This window comes from Eretmochelys imbricata, chromosome 3 (genome assembly GCF_965152235.1).
Source record: "Eretmochelys imbricata isolate rEreImb1 chromosome 3, rEreImb1.hap1, whole genome shotgun sequence".
In the NCBI taxonomy this organism is placed as follows: Eukaryota; Metazoa; Chordata; order Testudines; family Cheloniidae; genus Eretmochelys; species Eretmochelys imbricata.
In genome coordinates, this window is record NC_135574.1 from 1,646,668 (window position 1) to 1,664,520 (window position 17,853).

General features: G+C 58.4%; 1 protein-coding gene across 1 annotated transcript in view; it reads right to left on the minus strand.

The window, feature by feature from the left end:
- Nucleotides 1–1,715: 1,715 nt before the first annotated feature.
- The window catches only part of MAPRE3 (microtubule associated protein RP/EB family member 3), a 70,071-nt gene continuing 53,933 nt past the window's right edge, over nucleotides 1,716–17,853 (minus strand). Inside the window, 6 exon segments of the mRNA XM_077811478.1 lie at nucleotides 1,716–2,425; nucleotides 2,869–3,021; nucleotides 6,161–6,315; nucleotides 8,294–8,495; nucleotides 9,931–10,076; nucleotides 11,053–11,180. Coding sequence (XP_077667604.1) covers nucleotides 2,357–2,425; nucleotides 2,869–3,021; nucleotides 6,161–6,315; nucleotides 8,294–8,495; nucleotides 9,931–10,076; nucleotides 11,053–11,180 — 853 coding nt within the window. The 3' untranslated portion in view covers nucleotides 1,716–2,356.

A 17,853-nucleotide genomic window follows, 5' to 3' on the forward strand; every position in this document is an offset into this window, starting at 1 on the left:
CGTGGGGTAATCCGGCCTGTGGGGTGTGCTGGCCTCTAGGGGATACTCTGGCTCGTGGGATACGCAGGCCTATGAGGGATAATCTGGCCCGTGGGATACACTGGCCCATGGGGGATACTCTGGCCCGTGGGGGGTACGCTGGCCCGGGGGGGGGTACGCTGGCCTGCAGGAGAGTGGGGATGTCCAGCCCTAGGACGTGGTATTGTTTTATTTGCCATGGACCTGTTTGTCCCCATCTCTCCCATTGGTTTCACCGGCCTCGCTGTTCTTGCGGGTCTCTAATGGACCTGGTGCTGCGGGGCCACCGGCATGGCGGGCTAAGGTAAAACTGGGGCCCAAAGGGACTGGGTATCATAGGGGGACACTTGGTAGGGACGGGGAGGCTGGCATAGGCCAGAGGGCAGCGCTGGGGGCGGTAGGGAGCTGATGCCCCGTGGCACAGGCTGCAGGCAGGGGAACTGGGGCGCTGGGCCCGCGGAGGGTGGAACGGTGCCGGGTGAGGATGGCCCCGGCGCCCCAAGGAGGGCAGTGCAGACGCACCCCCACAGGAATTACCGTGCTGGCTGTGAGGTCACGGGCTTAGTGCCGGCAGCCTCAGCAACGTTCTCAGGCCGTGCCCACACCATGGGTGCTGGAGGAACCGCAGCACAGGTCACACCAAGGACGGGGCCGGCGCTGTCATTACCCCGGAGCGGCAGGAGCTCGTGGGCGGCAGGACACGCCTGCTGATGGAGCTGTGTCTACACCAGGGGTTCAGGCGGGTCAGCTTCGGGGGGAGCATGGTAGCTAGTCTGAGCAGGCCACAGACAGGTCTTGGGCTGAGCGGGTACATTGCAGGGGGAGCTCCTGGGGGAAGCCAAGCCCTCTCCCCGGGCAGAGCCATGGCGCGAGCGATGGGGGGTGCAGCGTGGGTCTGTGAGTTCGACGGGATTCAGGGAACTCCGGGGGTTTCCTTTACTGGCCACGCAGGGCCGGCTCTGGCCTGAGCGAGGGTCCAGCAAAGAGGTGCCAAGGGAGGGAAGCACGGTGCTGGTGGGGTGTGCCAATGGGAACCACCTGCCTCTGCCCTGGAATCCTGGTTTTTGGCCGTGATGCCACGTTCTGTGCAGTGATGGCCGGGGCCTTGCCCTGACCTCAGGGCATTAGTGCCCATCCCTCAGCAGCTCCAAAGGGCCTAGCCCTCCTGAGACGCCCATCCCCTTTGGAGCTGGGCCCCGGCCTGCTGCTCCGGAGGAACCCGGTGCTCCATCCCCTGGCCTGGGGTAGCCGAGCCAGAGATGCCCCCAGACACTCGTTTACCACACCAGTTTATTTGAAATCCAACGTAACACAGATGCAGGTTTGCACAGCAGGTGACTGGGCAGACAGGCAATACGAACAGGGAGACGGGCAAGGCAGCAGCGGCTGTGTGGCATTCTCATCAAAATGGCAGGCCCCTCGGCGGTGGTGCTGGAACCCGCGGGGGCAGGGACTGAGCCTCCCGGCCCTGGGTCTCCACCTCCAGGCCCGGTCCCGCACCCCCAGCAGCAGGCCAAGTGCCCTGCGCTGCAGTCAGGGAGGGGCTCTTTGTGGGTGACCAAAGGGGAAAAAGAACATTCGCAGATCTCAGTGTGGAGCCTGGGGGCTCCCGCTCCCCCCAGCACAGTCGTGTTGGGGGTGTCCCCTGCTCTGGGATCCTGCCAGCCCCCAGGATAAGTGGACACCTCTCCCCCTGCCCTGGGCATGGCAGGCAGGGGGTGGGGCGCGCTGGGAAAGCCACATTTGCAGCTCAGTCGTCGTTTCTGACAACGTGAACTGAGACCAAGAAACCAACGCGCCGTCCCCAGCGCCTGCGAGGCCAGGGCAAGGCCAAACCTCGTGTGGTGCAGGGACGCTCCTGGAGCCCGCACGCTTCCAAGCCGTGACAACCGGGCCCCGGTGCCCACACAGGCAAAGTGCAAGTAAACTCCATCCCGGGGCTATACACAAAGGGGTCGGGCTGAGCTATAATACAGGGGCCAGGCTGGGTGGCGCGGGGGCCGGAGCCTTCCCTGGGAAGGCTGCAGCGCTCACACCAAAGGTGACAACTGAAATAAATAAGGGGGATGAGGGGGTGAGGGGCCCGAAGGGCCGGGGCCCTTCCCCACCCTGGCAGCCCCATGCGTATTTACAACTCGGTTCTCCTCTCTAGGCATGTGTCGGAGTCCGTGGGTCCCAGGATCTGCTGGTTGGACAGAAAGCACTGGGGTGGTGGGCTGGTTGGTTGAAACTCTTATAATGTGTGATAGCACGGGCCGCGGCTGTACACGCAAACCCTCCAGTGTCTATGTCAGGACGAGCACGGCCGGCGCGTCATGGGATGCAGGAGGGCTCAGAGCTAGTACTCGTCCTGGTCCTCCGGCTGCTGGTCCTCCACCTCGTCATCCTCCGGAGGCGCAAAGCCTTCCTGTGGGGGGCGCAGAGACGGCGTGAGCCTCCCCTGGCCCCGTGCCACGGAAACCACCCGGAGAGACTCCCACCAGGGAGGAGACGGGGGGCCCGGCGCCACCTCCCCTGGGAACTCAGCCCCATCCCGCTCCCCGAGCCAGGTGCACGGCTCTGACCGGCCTCCCCGGGAGCGACCCGCTCAGTGCCCCGCGGGCAGGCACTTGGCCCTGGCAATGAGGAGAGACCTGTACCCAGCTCCCACAGCAAGGCCCCAGAACGGGACGGAGCCAGGCACAAAGATCTGCCCTGGCACCCGCTGACCGTGAGCCCCAGGCCCTGCCCAGGGCAGGGCTGAGAGAGGAGACAGCCTCCCCGATGGTCAGCAGGGCCAGCTGGCACCAGCCCAAGGACCAGCCAGCACAGAGGCTGGAGCTATCCCATGGCGCTCTCGTGGGCACTGACCTCAGTGGCATACAGGATGCCAATGATGCCCGCGATGACGGGGCTGTTCTCGCTCTCGTGCTCCTGGCAGATCAGCTCAATGTCCCGCAGTTTGCTGAAGTAGAAATCGCGCTCCTTCTCCAGCCCGTCCACAGTCAGCTTCAGGTCCATGAGCTGGGCAGGGCAGGGAGAGGAGCTGTTAACAGAGCCCGGCGGGACCCGGAGTCTGTGCCCCACAGCAGGACCTGGCTTCTGTGCCCCCCAGCACCCTGCAGGATTGGCATCTGTGCCCCCTGTGAGGAAGCGGGACTGTTCTTAATGTTTCTGAATAGTGTGGGGGTGCCTCAGTTTCCCATATCCAGTTCTTAAGTATCTAGGGGGTGGGATGGGGGTGTATGATCGTTGCAGAGCCCTAGAGGGCAGGGGTGTGCAGGGGTCTAGACACAGAGAATGGCCACACCCTGTTTCCTGGCAACTGATGGCCTGGGCCCTTCCTCCCTGCAAGGTGAGAGCTAAAGGGCTGGAGAACAAAGGAATTCGGTGACCTCCTGGCCCGGGAAAGGGACAAAGCCCAGAGGAGGGGGGGCTGGAGGGAGTTTCAGTTTGGGGCTGGCTGGGACATGGAGTGAAGGGCAGACGTGGTTGTCTGGCTCCCTGCCCCCCAAAATGGACCCAGCTGAGGGGTCCTGTTCTCTGCAGCTACAAGCTCTGTGTTAGACCATGTTCTTGTTGTCTAATAAACCCCTGTTTTACTGGCTGGCTGAGAGTCCCATCTGACTGCGGAGTTGGGGGGCAGGACCCTCTGGCTTCCCCAGGACCCCGCTTGGGCGGGGTCGCTTTGGGAAGCGCACGGAGGGGCAGAGGAGGCTGAATAATAAATATGGCAGGCGACCAGCTTGGCTTAATGGTGAAATCCTAGAGGATCTTAAACATAAAAAAGAAGCTTACAAGAAGTGGAAGGTTGGACATATGACCAGGGAAGAGTATAAAAATATTGCTCAGGCATGTAGGAATGAAATCAGGAGGGCCAAATCGCACCTGGAGCTGCAGCTAGCGAGAGATGTCAAGAGTAACAAGAAGGGTTTCTTCAGGTATGTTGGCAACAAGAAGAAAGCCAAGGAAAGTGTGGGCCCCTTAATGAATGAGGGAGGCAACCTAGTGACAGAGGATGTGGAAAAAGCTAATGTACTCAATGCTTTTTTTGCCTCTGTCTTCACGAACAAGGTCAGCTCCCAGACTGCTGTGCTGGGCATCACAACATGGGGAATAGATGGCCAGCCCTCTGTGGAGAAAGAGGTGGTTAGGGACTATTTAGAAAAGCTGGACGTGCACAAGTCCATGGGGCCGGACGAGTTGCATCCGAGAGTGCTACAGGAATTGGCGGCTGTGATTGCAGAGCCATTGGCCATTATCTCTGAAAACTTGTGGCAAACCGGGGAAGTCCCGGATGACTGGAAAAAGGCTAATGTAGTGCCAATCTTTAAAAAAGGGAAGGAGGAGGATCCTGGGAACTACAGGCCAGTCAGCCTCACCTCAGTCCCCGGAAAAATCATGGAGCAGGTCCTCAAAGAATCAATCCTGAAGCACTTACATGAGAGGAAAGTGATCAGGAACAGTCAGCATGGATTCACCAAGGGAAGGTCATGCCTGACTAATCTAATCTAATCGCCTTCTATGATGAGATTACTGGTTCTGTGGATGAAGGGAAAGCAGTGGATGTATTGTTTCTTGACTTTAGCAAAGCTTTTGACACGGTCTCCCACAGTATTCTTGTCAGCAAGTTAAAGAAGTATGGGCTGGATGAATGCACTATAAGGTGGGTAGAAAGTTGGCTAGATTGTCGGGCTCAACGGGTAGTGATGAATGGCTCCATGTCTAGTTGGCAGCCGGTGTCAAGTGGGGTCGGTCCTGGGGCTGGTTTTGTTCAATATCTTCATAAATGATCTGGAGGATGGTGTGGATTGCACTCTCAGCAAATTTGCGGATGATACTAAACTGGGAGGAGTGGTAGATACGCTGGAGGGCAGGGATAGGATACAGAGGGACCTAGACAAATTGGAGGATTGGGCCAAAAGAAATCTGATGAGGTTCAATAAGGATAAGTGCAGGGTCCTGCACTTAGGACGGAAGAACCTAATGCACACCTAGGGACCGAATGGCTAGGCAGCAGTTCTGCGGAAAAGGACCTAGGGGTGACAGTGGATGAGAAGCTGGATATGAGTCAGCAGTGTGCCCTTGTTGCCAAGAAGGCCAATGGCATTTTGGGATGTATAAGTAGGGGCATAGCGAGCATGTGATCGTTCCCCTCTATTCGACACTGGTGAGGTCTCATCTGGAGTACTGTGTCCAGTTTTGGGCCCCACACTACAAGAAGGATGTGGATAAATTGGAAAGAGTCCAGCAAAGGGCAACAAAAATGATTAGGGGTCTGGAACACATGACTTATGAGGAGAGGCTGAGGGAACTGGGATTGTTTAGTCTGCGGAAGAGAAGAATGAGGGGGGATTTGATAGCTGCTTTCAACCACCTGAAAGGGGGTTCCAAAGAGGATGGATCTAGACTATTCTCAGTGGTAGCTGATGACAGAACGAGGAGTAATGGTCTCAAGTTGCAGTGGGGGATGTCTAGGTTGGATATTAGGAAAAACTTTTTCACCAAGAGGGTGGTGAAACACTGGAATGCGTTACCTAGGGAGGTGGTAGAATCTCCTTCCTTAGAAGTTTTTAAGGTCAGGCTTGACAAAGCCCTGGCTGGGATGATTTAATTGGGGATTGGTCCTGCTTTGAGCAGGGGGTTGGACTAGATGACCTCCTGAGGACCCAGGAAGGTGGAAGCTGTGTGAGCTGTGTGTCCTGCAGACAGGCTGCTCACAGAGAGGAGACTTCCTCAGAGTCCTGACCGGCTTCGTAGGGAGCAGGTCCAGAGCATCGCCCGGGGACCCCGTGACACGCCCCAGCACCGCACAGGATCCGATGTCTATGCCCCTCAGCACCCCGTGGGACCTGGCACCTGTGCCCCCCGGAACCCTGCCAGTGGGACTGGTGTCTGTGCCCCCCCCCAGCACCCCACCTGGGATCTGGCACCTGTGCCCCCCGGCGCCCTGTGGGACTGGCGTCTGTGCCTCCCATGCCCCACCTGGGATCTGGCATCTGTGCCCCCCCAGCACCCTGTGGGACTGCTGCCTGTGCCCCCCCAGTACCCTCTGTAGGGCTTGGTGTCTGTGCCCCCTGTGCCCCTCGTGGGACCTGGCATCTGTGCCCAGCACAGCTGCTGCCCGTGCCCCGGGAGCAGCCCTGCCAGCCACGCCCCTCACCTGCTGGTTGAGCTCCAGGATCTGGGTGTCGGCCTCGCTGCCCCCGTTGCGGGCAGCAGGCGGGTTTTTCCGGGTGATGTTGCTGGGGATGACATTGGTCACTCGGGTTGGCACCGGCATCGTCTTCGGGGCTGTAGGGGAGGTTCTCTGGGGGGCTGGAGAGAGCCGCCCGAGACAGCCAGAGGTTAGCACGGGTCCCAGTGCAGCCCCCCCAGCCCCAGCACAGCCCCATCCCAGTGCAGCCCCCCCCAAGCATAGGCACCCTCCAGCGTGCCCCACTCCCAGTACAGCTTGCTCCCAGAGCCCCTGCTCAGCACAGGCCCTGCCCTCTCCTGCGGGGTGCGGGACACGGGCATGCGGGGCGCGGATGTCAGGGGCAGGGGGTCAGGCAGTTGCTGGCCAGGGGTCATATAGGGCTGCGCTGGGCAGGGGGTTGCAGACACAAACCATGGTGCAGGGTGGCACTGCCCAGAGCACAGGAGTCAGTCAGGACACCTGGGTTTCACGCCCTAAGTCCAGGGTCTTCCCTGCCTCAGTTTCCCCAGATGGGAGAACAGGACCTCCCCCATGGTGGTGCGGGCTGCGGGGGGGGGTCATTCATTAGCAATTGTGGGGGGAAGGGGAGGGCACAAGAATGCCTATGGGGCAGCCCCATGGCCCTGTGGGCAGCGGGGTACAGCTATCACCCCCCCGAACTGGTGCTCCCCCCCGCCAGGAGAATGCGGGGGAGGTGCCACGTACAGCCACGCACCTGCCCCAGCTCTGTGGCCCCCCCTGTGGCCCTCAGAGCTCAGCAGGCTCCTCCCCTGCTGCGCCCCCCACCCCACCCTGCCCTGCCCCGCCCCAGCTCAGCAGGCCCCTCCCCGAGTGTGAGGAAGCGGGACTGTTCTTAATGTTTCCTCTGAATAGTGTGGGGGTGCCTCAGTTTCCCCATGCAGTTCTTAAGTATCTAGGGGGTGGGGTGAGGGTGTATGATTGTTGCAGAGCCCTAGAGGGCAGGTGTGTGCAGGGGTCTGGACACAGAGAATGGCCGACACCCTGTTTCCTGGCACCTGATGGCCTGTCCCTTCCCCCCTGCAAGGTGAGAGCTAAAGGGTTGGAGAACAAAGGAATCAGGTGCCCTCCTGGCCCGGGAAAGGGACAAAGCCCAGAGGAGGAGGGAGGGGGAGAGTTTCAGTTTGGGGCTGGCTGGGACATGGAGTGAAGGGCAGACGTGGTTGTCTGGCTCACTGCCCCCAAAATGGACCCAGCTGAGGGGTCCTGTTCTCTGTACCTACAAGCTCTGTTTTAGACCATGTTCCTCTCGTCTAATAAACCTTCTCTGTTACTGGCTGGCTGAGAGTCACGTCTGACTGTGGAGTTGGGGGGCAGGACTCTCTGGCTTCCCCAGGACCCCGCCTGGGTGGACTCGCTGTGGGAAGCGCACGGAGGGGCAGAGGAGGCTGAATGCTCCGAGGTCAGACCCAGGAAGGTGGAAGCCGGGTGAGCTGTGTGTCCTGCAGACAGGCTGCTCCCAGAGAGGAAACTCCCCAGAGTCCTGCCTGGCTTCATGGGGAGCAGATCCAGAGCATCGCCCGGGGACTCCGTGATACCGAGCCAGCCCCCACTCCCTGCACTCTGGGGAACCCGCCTGCCCCCAGGGCCTATGGGCTGTGCCCCTCCTCTAGCCACCCCCTCCCTCTGCTGACACTGCAATGCTGCAGAGCCTCTGCCAGGCCGGCACTCACTGCCAGCGGCTGGGTTGGGCAGGGTGGGGCAGGTGGATCCGCAGCAGGAGAAACCCCCCATCACGCACCCCTTCACCGGCCCCCCACCCCATCCCTCACCCCTCTGCTGGCCTCCCGCCCCCTTGCCACCCATCCCCTTGCTGCCCCCAATCCATCACCGCCCCCCACCTCTGGGAGCGCCCCACCCCTCCAAACCTACTTGGCACTCCCGAGCCACCAACACACCGCACGCGGCGCCATGCCACCCAGGGGCTGCCGGCGCAATGGGCAGGGCCCGACTGGCGCCACCGGTGCAGGGGCTGGGGCAGGCAGCCGAAGGCCATGCTAGCAAGCTGTGCGACCCCGGCGGAGTCGGGATCCTGCAGGCACAGGGGTGCCAGCTGCCTCCAGGGGTCGGCAACATTACCTGCAGTGCCAATGGGTTTCTTGGGTTTGCTGAAGCTCTGATCACCTGGGTTTGGAGACGGTGCCATCTCCTGCCCTTGCCGTGCCAGCAGCGGGTTGTATTCCTTCCCATCGTAGTTGGCATCAAAGAATTTCTTAAACCACTGAATAAACTCAAAGTTATCCTGGAACTTCCCTTTCACCAGCTTCTCCACTGCGATGATCTGGAAGGACAGGCAGGGCGTGAGGGGCCGGCAGGCTCGTGCTCCCCTACTGCGCCCAAGGGTGAGCACCAGGACAGCTCCTGCGGGGTCAACTGGCATTTGCCCACAACCATAGCTGCTGAGAGACTTTGGGGTAATGCCGATTCCTACCAGCTCCCTGGGCCTGTCCCAGCCAGTCCAAAGCATTGGTGGGGGCAGGGGGTGCTGGTGGGGAGTGGCTGGCGGGCATGCAGGGGGTGCTGGCTGGCACAGGGAGGTGCTGGTGGGGGGTGGCTGGCAGCCACGTGGGAGGGGTACTGGCAGGAATGTGGGGGCGTTGGTGGGCACAGGGGATGCTGGCAGGGGGTGGCTGGTGGGCATGCAGGGGCTGCTGACTGGCACAGAGGGAGGCTGGAAGGCATGGGGAATCTTGCATGGGGTGACTGGCAGGTATGCGGGGTTCTTGGCAGAGGGGTGACCGGTAGGTGTGGGGGCTGCTGGCTGGCACAGAGGGAATGCTGGCAGGCATGCGGGGGTGTTGGTTGTGGGTATGCATGCGGGGGTGCTGGCGGCTATTCTGCAGGGTGCTGGCAGGTATACTGGAGCATGCTGGTGGGCACAGGGGGAGGCTGGCAGGCATGCAGGGGGGTTCTGGTGCGGGGTGGCTGGCAGGTACAGGGGGAGGCTGGCAGGCACACATGGGGTTCTGGTGGGGGTTGGCTGGCAGGCATGCAGGGAGGTTCTGGTGGGGGGTGGCTGGCAGGTACAGGGGGAGGCTGGTAGGCACACATGGGGTTCTGGTGGGGGGTGGCTGGCAGGCATGCAGGGGGGTTCTGGTGGGGGGTGGCTGGCAGGTACAGGGGGAGGCTGGTAGGCACACATGGGGTTCTGGTGGGGGGTGGCTGGTAGGCACACATGGGGTTCTGGTGGGGGGTGGCTGGCAGGCATGCAGGGGGGTTCTGGTGGGGGGTGGCTGGCAGGTACAGGGGGAGGCTGGCAGGCACACATGGGGTTCTGGTGGGGGGTGGCCGGCAGGTATGGGGAGGCTGGCAGATATGCTGGAGGGTGGTCATGGGCACAGAGGGTGCTGGTGGGCATGGGGAGGCTGGCAGGGAGTGGCTGGCAGGTACAGGGGGAGGCTGGTAGGCACGGGGGGAGGGAGGGAGGCTGGTGGTTCTGCCTTGTCCGCATTCGCCTCAGGCTCCCAGGTGGGCTTCCCACCCCCGGATCTCTGACACCGTGGTCCCCACATTCCAGGGGTCACTGACCCCTGGGCACGCGGCTCAGCGCCTGGCAGGGCAGTCAGGAGAGGGGCCCAGCCCCCTGCCAGGCCGTATGGCACCCGAGTGACTGGGGCAGAGGGTGAGCAGTCCAGGCCCTCAGGTCAGTCCAGCTAACTGGGCCCCCACGTGCCGAGCCGCAGGGCGGATGGGAGCAGTGCCCGGCAGGGACCCACCTTGTCCACCCCCATCTTCTTGAAGGCGGCCTGCAGCACCTTGAAGTTGTGGATGAATTCGTGCTCCAGCTTGGCCTGGAACTTCACCTTCCGCAGGTGCACGCAGCCCGGGAAGAGCATGTCCATGAACTGGCAGTAGGCAGCACCTGCGGGCATAGGGTTGCCAACTTTCTGATGGCACAAAACCAAAACCCTGCCCCGCCCCTTCTCCGGAGCCCTGCCCCCGCTCGGTCCTTCCCCCTTCCTCCCTCACTCGCTCTCCCCCACCCTCACTCACTTTCACTGGGCTGGGGCACAGGGTTGGGGGGCGGGGGCGAGGGCTCTCTTGTGGGGTGCAGGCTCTGTGTATAAGGGGTTTGGGTGCAGGAGGGGGCTCAGGGCTGAGGCAGGGGGTTGGGAAGCAGGAGAGGGTTCAGGGTCCCGGTGGCACTTCCCACGTCTCCCAGGGCGTGGCCGCCAAGTCCCTGCAGCCCCTAGGTGCATGGGCGGCCGGGGAGGCTCCACACGCTGCCCTCCTGCCCACAGGCTCCAGCCCCGCAGCTCCTATTGGTCGTGGTTCCCAGCCAATGGGAGCTGCGGAGCCGGCACTCGGGGGTGGGGGGTAGAGCGTGGCACCTCCCTGGCTGTCCATGCATGTAGGGGCTGCAGGAACCTGGTGGCCACTTCCGGGAGCTGCGCGGAGCCAGGGCAGGCAGGGAGACTGCCTCAAACCTGGGGCCCTGCTGACCAGACTTTTATCGGCCCAGTCAGCAGTGCCAACCGGAGCCGCCAGGGTCCCTTTTCCACCGGCCCTTCTGGTCAAAAAATGGACACCTGGCACCCTATGCAGGCAGCGCGGGTGCTTCCATGCCTGCCAGGAACGGCACAGCTCTGCCAACGCCCCCCCAGTCGCTGGATCCCGGACCTGAGCCCCCCCTTGCCCTGCAACCTCTGGCAGGGACAGGGCAGGAATTGGGGGCTCGGCTGGTCAGAGGGCACCTCTCCCCAGCTAGGACAGGGCAGGGGCTGAGGACTCAATCGCCCAGAGGGCACCTCTCCACAGCTGGGCTGGCTGGCTGGGGCAGAGCCGCTGGGCCCCTCCTGCCCTTGCCCCTTGAGTGGTTCTGGGCCCAGGACCCCTACCTGAGCAGAGCTGTTCGATCTTGGTGTAGTTGAGGTGCAGGGAGTCATTGACCCAGGCTAGCATGTCATGGCGACTCAGGTTCTCGCTGGTCACGGATGTGGAATACACATTGACGGCCATGCCCCAGCTGGTGCACAGAGAGAGGGTATCATGGCAGGCTCGGCAACCCAGGCCCCCTTCCCCCCGCCATGGGGCCCCGCGGGCCACGGGCTGCTCCAGCTCAGCTCCCCGCCCAGCAGGGCCAGGGCCGGGGCCAGTGGGCAGCGTCTCCTCCATCCCAGGAGCCAGCCTGGGTCGCGTGCCACCCATCTGTGCTCAGGTGGGAAGTGTCCCCAGGAAACACTGGACTCCCCAGAGTGCCCGGCTCAGCCTGCGGGTCCCGGGGCAATGGATGCTGGGCTGTGCAGGGCCATTGGCACATGACGTCCCCTGCTGGGGGCAATGCATGCCAGGGGCCGGGGGCAATGCAGGCTGTGGGTACACACCGTGCCCTGCTGGGAGAGCTTCCCCTGCAGGTGCTCCTTGAAAGCAGAACGTCACCAGGCTTTAGCCCAGCAAAGGGTGAGGGTGGGGAGTGGGGGCGCCCAAGAACCCCTCTTGGAAGCAGGTGCTGGGAGCAAACACCCCATGCGATGGAAAGGGCGACGGGATGAGTGAGGAATGTGCACGGCCAGGGCTCAGTGCCCTAGTGCCCCCACTCCCCACAGCCCGGCCCCCCACTGAGCCTCCTACCCTCAGCACTGGGTTTGAGGGGACAGCGTCCCCTAGTGCAGCGGTTCTCAAGCTGGGGTCTACGGACCGCAGAGGGCCTGCATTGCCTAGCCATTAACCCGACACACCCGCTATTTCGGTTTGCACCACACCTTCCCGGGGCCCGGCCGCAGCGCTCATGGCACAAGTGTCAATGTAAAACAGTCACTGCCTAGGACAGCAAATCAGAAGCAACATCTTGTTTTTTTCTGAGACATCTGGCGGGTGGAAGTGGAATATTTGTATCGTGTGCGAGCAAATTACATTAAAATGGAGACGTTTTTAAAAGGCCCTAATTCTAATCCTGCAGGTTGTGCTGAAGCCAAGGACAACGCACAGCCAAGGAGGAGGAAACAAGTGAAGGACGGAAAGTTTGAGGAAAGCGACAGTGATTTCGGTGTTATGGAACTTGGCAACAGATGAGCACAATGCGTTGTGTGCATACAGATCCCATCCACCGGAGCAGTGAAACCTGCAAACCTGAACCCACAACTCCCAGCAAGGCGCTGGAGTGTAAAGACAAATCCAGAGACTTTGTCCAACAAGAGAGAGAGGCATATAATCCACAGACAACGCAAATGACAAATGTAACATCGGTTCCTGGCAAGGCTCTGAAAGCATCTTTCTCTCCAGCACTTTGGATTGCAGAGTGAAAACTGCCCTGGCACCGGAGACGAACCGCTTCTCCCAGCGGCTGTAGAAATGTGCGTCGTGCTGGTAAGCGAAGCTGCAGCGAAGAAACTTAAGGCTACTTAAGTTTCGAAGGACATGGCTAGGAGGAGAACTGACGAGAAATGCCGCCAAACCGTACGTGTGAACAGTTTGCAGTTCAGCTTGAGGCGACAGCTGCTGTCGGCAGTGCAGAACAACAAGTCCTTGGTCATTATATGTTTGGCTGGGGGAAATTCTGGAAGATTTTCTTTTTTGTCAGGAGTTACCGGACAGGAGAAGAGGTCAGGACGAGTTCAGGGCTCATGACAGCTGAATTGCTGAACTGGGAGAAGTGTTGCTCTTTGCACGGACGGTGCAGCTGCCATGACAGGCCACAGGAGCAGTGTCGTAGCAAGAATCCGCGCCCGAAACCTGCAGGTGACGAACACACTGTCTGTTGCCTCGCCAGGCCCTTGCAGTAAAGAGACTGGGACCCGAATTCCATGATGTGCTAAATGCAGCTGAGACCGTTGTGAATTTTGCCGTTTTGCCAAGTCGCGGTTAGCGCTGGGAGCAGGACGTGACAAGTTACCGTTCCGTGCGGCAGCGTGCTGGCTGTCTCGCGGCAGCCTGGCCGAGTTATGGAGCTTCGCACGCAGCAGCAGCTGGGTTTTCCTTCTGTGCACGAGCCCAAGGTCATGGCACTTCTCTGCCCCGACGTGCAGCGCGACACTCGCCGGCCCACAGACACTGTCACTTGCAGGATGCGCGACAGCCAGGCCCGGGGCCCAGAGAGCAGCTCTTCGGAAGAAAGCCGAGTTTGGGACACGGAGACTGAGCGGGGGAATCTCAGACCTGGGTCCGCCACTGAGTGGATTTCTGGAACTTCCAGCACCGCCTCACCGCGGGAGAGAGACATGGCCGCGCCCCGTCCACGTCTGCAGAGCACTTTGCGCTGGGTCCGGGCTTCGTGCTCAGTGTTTGCTGGAGCTGCTCGAGCAGACCCCTGGCCAGGCGCCGTGGCGGAGCCCCAGAAGCAATGGAAGTTGCTGGTTTTCCCTACGCCATATCTCTGAGCAGCCCCAGTGGCACCATGGCACTGGGCCCAGGCTCCGAAGGGGCCCCAGCCCGGCCTGCTCGCCCCGGCAGCTCTTCTCTGCCCCCAGCCCCCTGCCCACCGCTGGGGCTCAGAGAGCTGGAGCCCAGTGCCGCCTGTCTGGGGCTTTGGCCCTCCCCCCACAGCTCCGGGCCATCGGGGCTGACCCTTCCTCTCCTCCCCCAGCTTCCCGGGGCCGTCGCCAGGGCTGATTCTCCCCCTCCGCCCCCGAGCTCCCCGCATTGCTGCCAGGGGGCTGGCCACCAACCCCCCCAGCTCCTTTCTGCCCAGGGCTGAGCCTGACCCCCCAAGCCCTGCTGCCTGACACCTCGCGTCGCCACCCCCACCCAGACGTTCCTCCACGCCCCGCCCGTGGAACACACCCGACGTTTCTGGTAATCTGGGCATGTGTTCGTTTGCTCTGGTCAGTTGGGAAGATCAAAAGGAACAAATGCCGGTTTTTGTCAAAAAAGTTGGCATGGCCAGGACAGGGCTTCAAAAGGGAACTGCCCCAGCCAAAAGGGGGCGTATGGTCACCCCACCGCCAGGCAACTGGGTCGACTGGAGCGGGGGCAGACCCTGGCCTGGCTGGCTGCACCATTTCCAAGAGGCCAGAGCAATTCCCCACCCTGGCCCTGGCCCGGCCCCAGCTGCGCTCCCAGCTCAGCCTGACAGATGCCATCACTTCCGAGCAGGACTGGTGAGTGTGGCCTGGGGCAGGGCGTGAGGGAGTGGGTCTCTGGGGGACTTGTGAGGGGATGCTGGGCTGTAACGAAGCGGCCTCTGGCGGCACACTACTGAGAGTATCAATTCAGGACAAATTGCTTAGAGCAGGGCAGTCACAGGCCAAGGCAAACCAAACCAGCCAGAGAGAGAGGACTTCAGTCTCACCCCACTGGCTAACCACAAGTCACACAAGCAATTCCCTCAGACACTCCAGTTTCCCAGTATCCCCACCAGCACCACTCGTTATGGGGACAGATGTTTATGAAAACCAATACCCCAGTAAAAGAACAAAGGTTCCCTTGATCCCAAAGGACCAAGCCCCAGACCCAGGTCAATATACAAATCAGATCTTACCCACAGCTCACACTGTTGCCAATCCTTTAGAATCTAAAATCTAAAGGTTTATTCATAAAAAGAAAGAAATACAGATGAGAGCTAGAGTTGGTCCAAGTAATCAGTTACATACAGCAAGCAAGTTCCAAACACAAGCTGCCCAGCACATCGCCTGAAAGCCTTAAAGTCCTCTCCATAGACATGTCCTTGCTGAGTCCCAAGATGTATCTGCCTTCTCTCAGTGGGTCAGTTGTACAGATGATGGTCCTTGATGGGCCATCAAGCAGGCTAGGCAGAGCTGATCTGTCTGGGGTGTCACCCAGAAGCATAACACAAGTTTAAAATACAGACAGTATAGAACCAATACTTATAACTTTAAATACAAAAATGATACATGCATACAGATAGCAAAATCACAACCAGCCAACCATAACCTTGTCTTAGACACCTTATTTGACCTCCTTTGTACAAGATTTGGTGCCACTATAGGACCTTGGTTGCAACAATGATCTATAGGGTCACAGTTCATGTCAATAATGTCACACTCCCAATGCAAAATTGATGCAGGAAGGGATGACACAAACATCACTGACTGCATCCCAAGAGCTCCCCATCCTGGGTTCTGTCTTACTACAGCTAGTATTGGGTTAGAAGCAGTATCAGTGTATAACAGAAACAGTTTATCAAAGTCATGTTCAATAACATGATTGAATCTTTTTACAAACTCAAGATAAAACTTGGTTAGAACAACAGTGGATTGGATCTGCTCTTGCATCATAGTTCCTGTATGTCTTATGTGATCTTGCCAAGAGCTAAAGAAAATAGCTATTTTATCCATACAAGCTCTGGCAAATGTTTGGAACCCAATTAACATCAAGTCAATGTAGATATTAATGTTGTTCATAGTATAGGAATCTTGGCATTTAGCCTTGAAAGCAATATGGTAGTGTGCCTCAGTTTCCCTTTTCATACAGCACATCAGGTCTGGAATGTCTCTTCTCCTGTGAAAAGTTCCAAGACTGTTCATAGGCACTAACTGTGAAACATCAGTATAGCAAGGCCTTTTAACACAAAATGTGTTTATGTATCTCTTAACACGTTCTACGGTTTTCCCAAAGAATTAGGCGCACTGTGCATTTTTACAGTGCTTGGTAACAGCAACACATTAGTTACAAAAATCACAATTAGCAACAACAACAAATCCATTGCAAGTGTCCATCTACAATCATTTTTGTCATGCCACACCTTTGGCTCAATACCACTGGGGTTTGGGCATTTTAGGACTACCCTGTGGCTTCCCTTTGCACAATTAAGTTATCTTTTTCCTCCTTGTCCTGTAGAATCAAACCCTGATTTCTCTTGCTTAACAGAATTCACTGGTTGATTGGGTGTGCGCTCTTTGCTAACAGCTATTAGCAAATTTCAGAGTAGCAGCCGTGTTAGTCTGTATCCACAAAAAGAAAAGGAGGACTTGTGGCACCTTAGAGACTAACGAATTTATTTGAGCATAAGCTTTCGTGAGCTACAGCTCACTTCATCCGACGCATTCAGTGGAAAATACAGTGGGGAGAGCAAAAGCTTTCATGAGCTACAATATAAATCTCCCCACTGTATTTTCCACTGAATGCATCCGATGAAGTGAGCTGTAGCTCATGAAAGCTTATGCTCAAATAAATTGGTTAGTCTCTAAGGTGCCACAAGTCCTCCTGTTCTTTTAGCTATTAGCAAGTCTTTTCTCCCTCTGTCAGCCAGGTAATTTTCATCAACAGAGACAGGAGCCTGTTCACCAGTTTTCAGATCCTTAACTGCTACCGATTCCAAGGCTGGACTCTGTCTTAAAGATACCACACAAATCCACAGAGTCCGACGGTGAGAGTTTGCTTGCTCTCCCCGGCATCCTTAAGCATTCAGCCCCACAACTGTTCTGCTCTGAAACACCAGGAACCAAATCTGTCCTCAGACCCTAAGACACAGACGGTTCACTCACAGAATCAGCATAGAGACATTCCTCTCTCAACAACCTTGTCTCCCCAACGAGCTGGCCCAACACAGCCACTTGGCTACAGGGCTCTTCAACTTTCTTAACAGCTTTCCCTCCGTCTGAGACCTTCTCAAAGCTCTCCACACTGGATCGCTCAACAGGAAAGTCAGTGGATCCATTCACACCAGAAAATTTCTGGCTGTTAGGAACTGAAACTTCCTTGATCAAATCACTTCCACACCCTTCAGCTGCAGCCAATTGCTTGCACAGACCACCCTGAACAATCTTCTCTTCAGGAATCTAAGCACCAGTTCATCTTTACCTTGCTCCACAGAAGCATCGCTCTGCTGAGCCACTACCAACTCCTGAGTTTTACTTACACCCAGAATCACCTCTGGCCCATCAGGCAGATTCCTACACAATCCCCTTTCTGGCAAACTGCTAGGTTTCATAGTCACAAGGTCAGAGGCATTCTCCTTCCCTTTGCCACACACAAGTTCAGGAATCTTTTCCTTCTTGCTACTGGTTTCCACATCCTCAGTAGGTAACACAATCAAATCACCTTTCTGCTCTCCTTGTGCCCTGGCTAGGATCTCACCCTGATTAGACAGAGTTGCTGCACCCTTTCTCCACAACACACTAGCAACAGGCAAAATACAAGCACCAGAATTGTCTGGGCTCTGGGATTTTGCTAGGACACGAACGGGATGCGACCTAGTTACAGGGCCATTCTCCTGAGCAGACACAAACTTAGCACCTTCCCTTCCTGGGCTTTAGCTGAATCCAGAACCAGCTCTGAGACAACTGCACGACCCTCGGCCATCACAGGCTGAAAGGCCCCTTCTGTCTGCTCCACAGACAAAGAAGAGCCGGACACACTTTCTCCTTCCCCAGACACACAGCTTGGGAGCGCATTCCCCTTCTCCCAGCACACAGGGCTGGTCACAGACAACTGCTTGGAGATCAGGGTAGCTCCCTCCATAGGCAAGTCAATACCCCTGACAGACACAGGCACGTTTCCTTCACTGTCACACTTCTCCACGGAAGCTACTAGATCGCACGCCCTGATTCTCATGGGTGACTTTAATTTTTCTGATATCTGCTGGGAGAGCAATACAGCGGTGCATAGACAATCCAGGAAGTTTTCGGAAAGCGTAGGGGACAATTTCCTGGCGCAAGTGCTAGAGGAGCCAACTAGGGGGGGCGCTTTTCTTGACCTGCTGCTCACAAACCGGGAAGAATTAGTGGGGGAAGCAAAAGTGG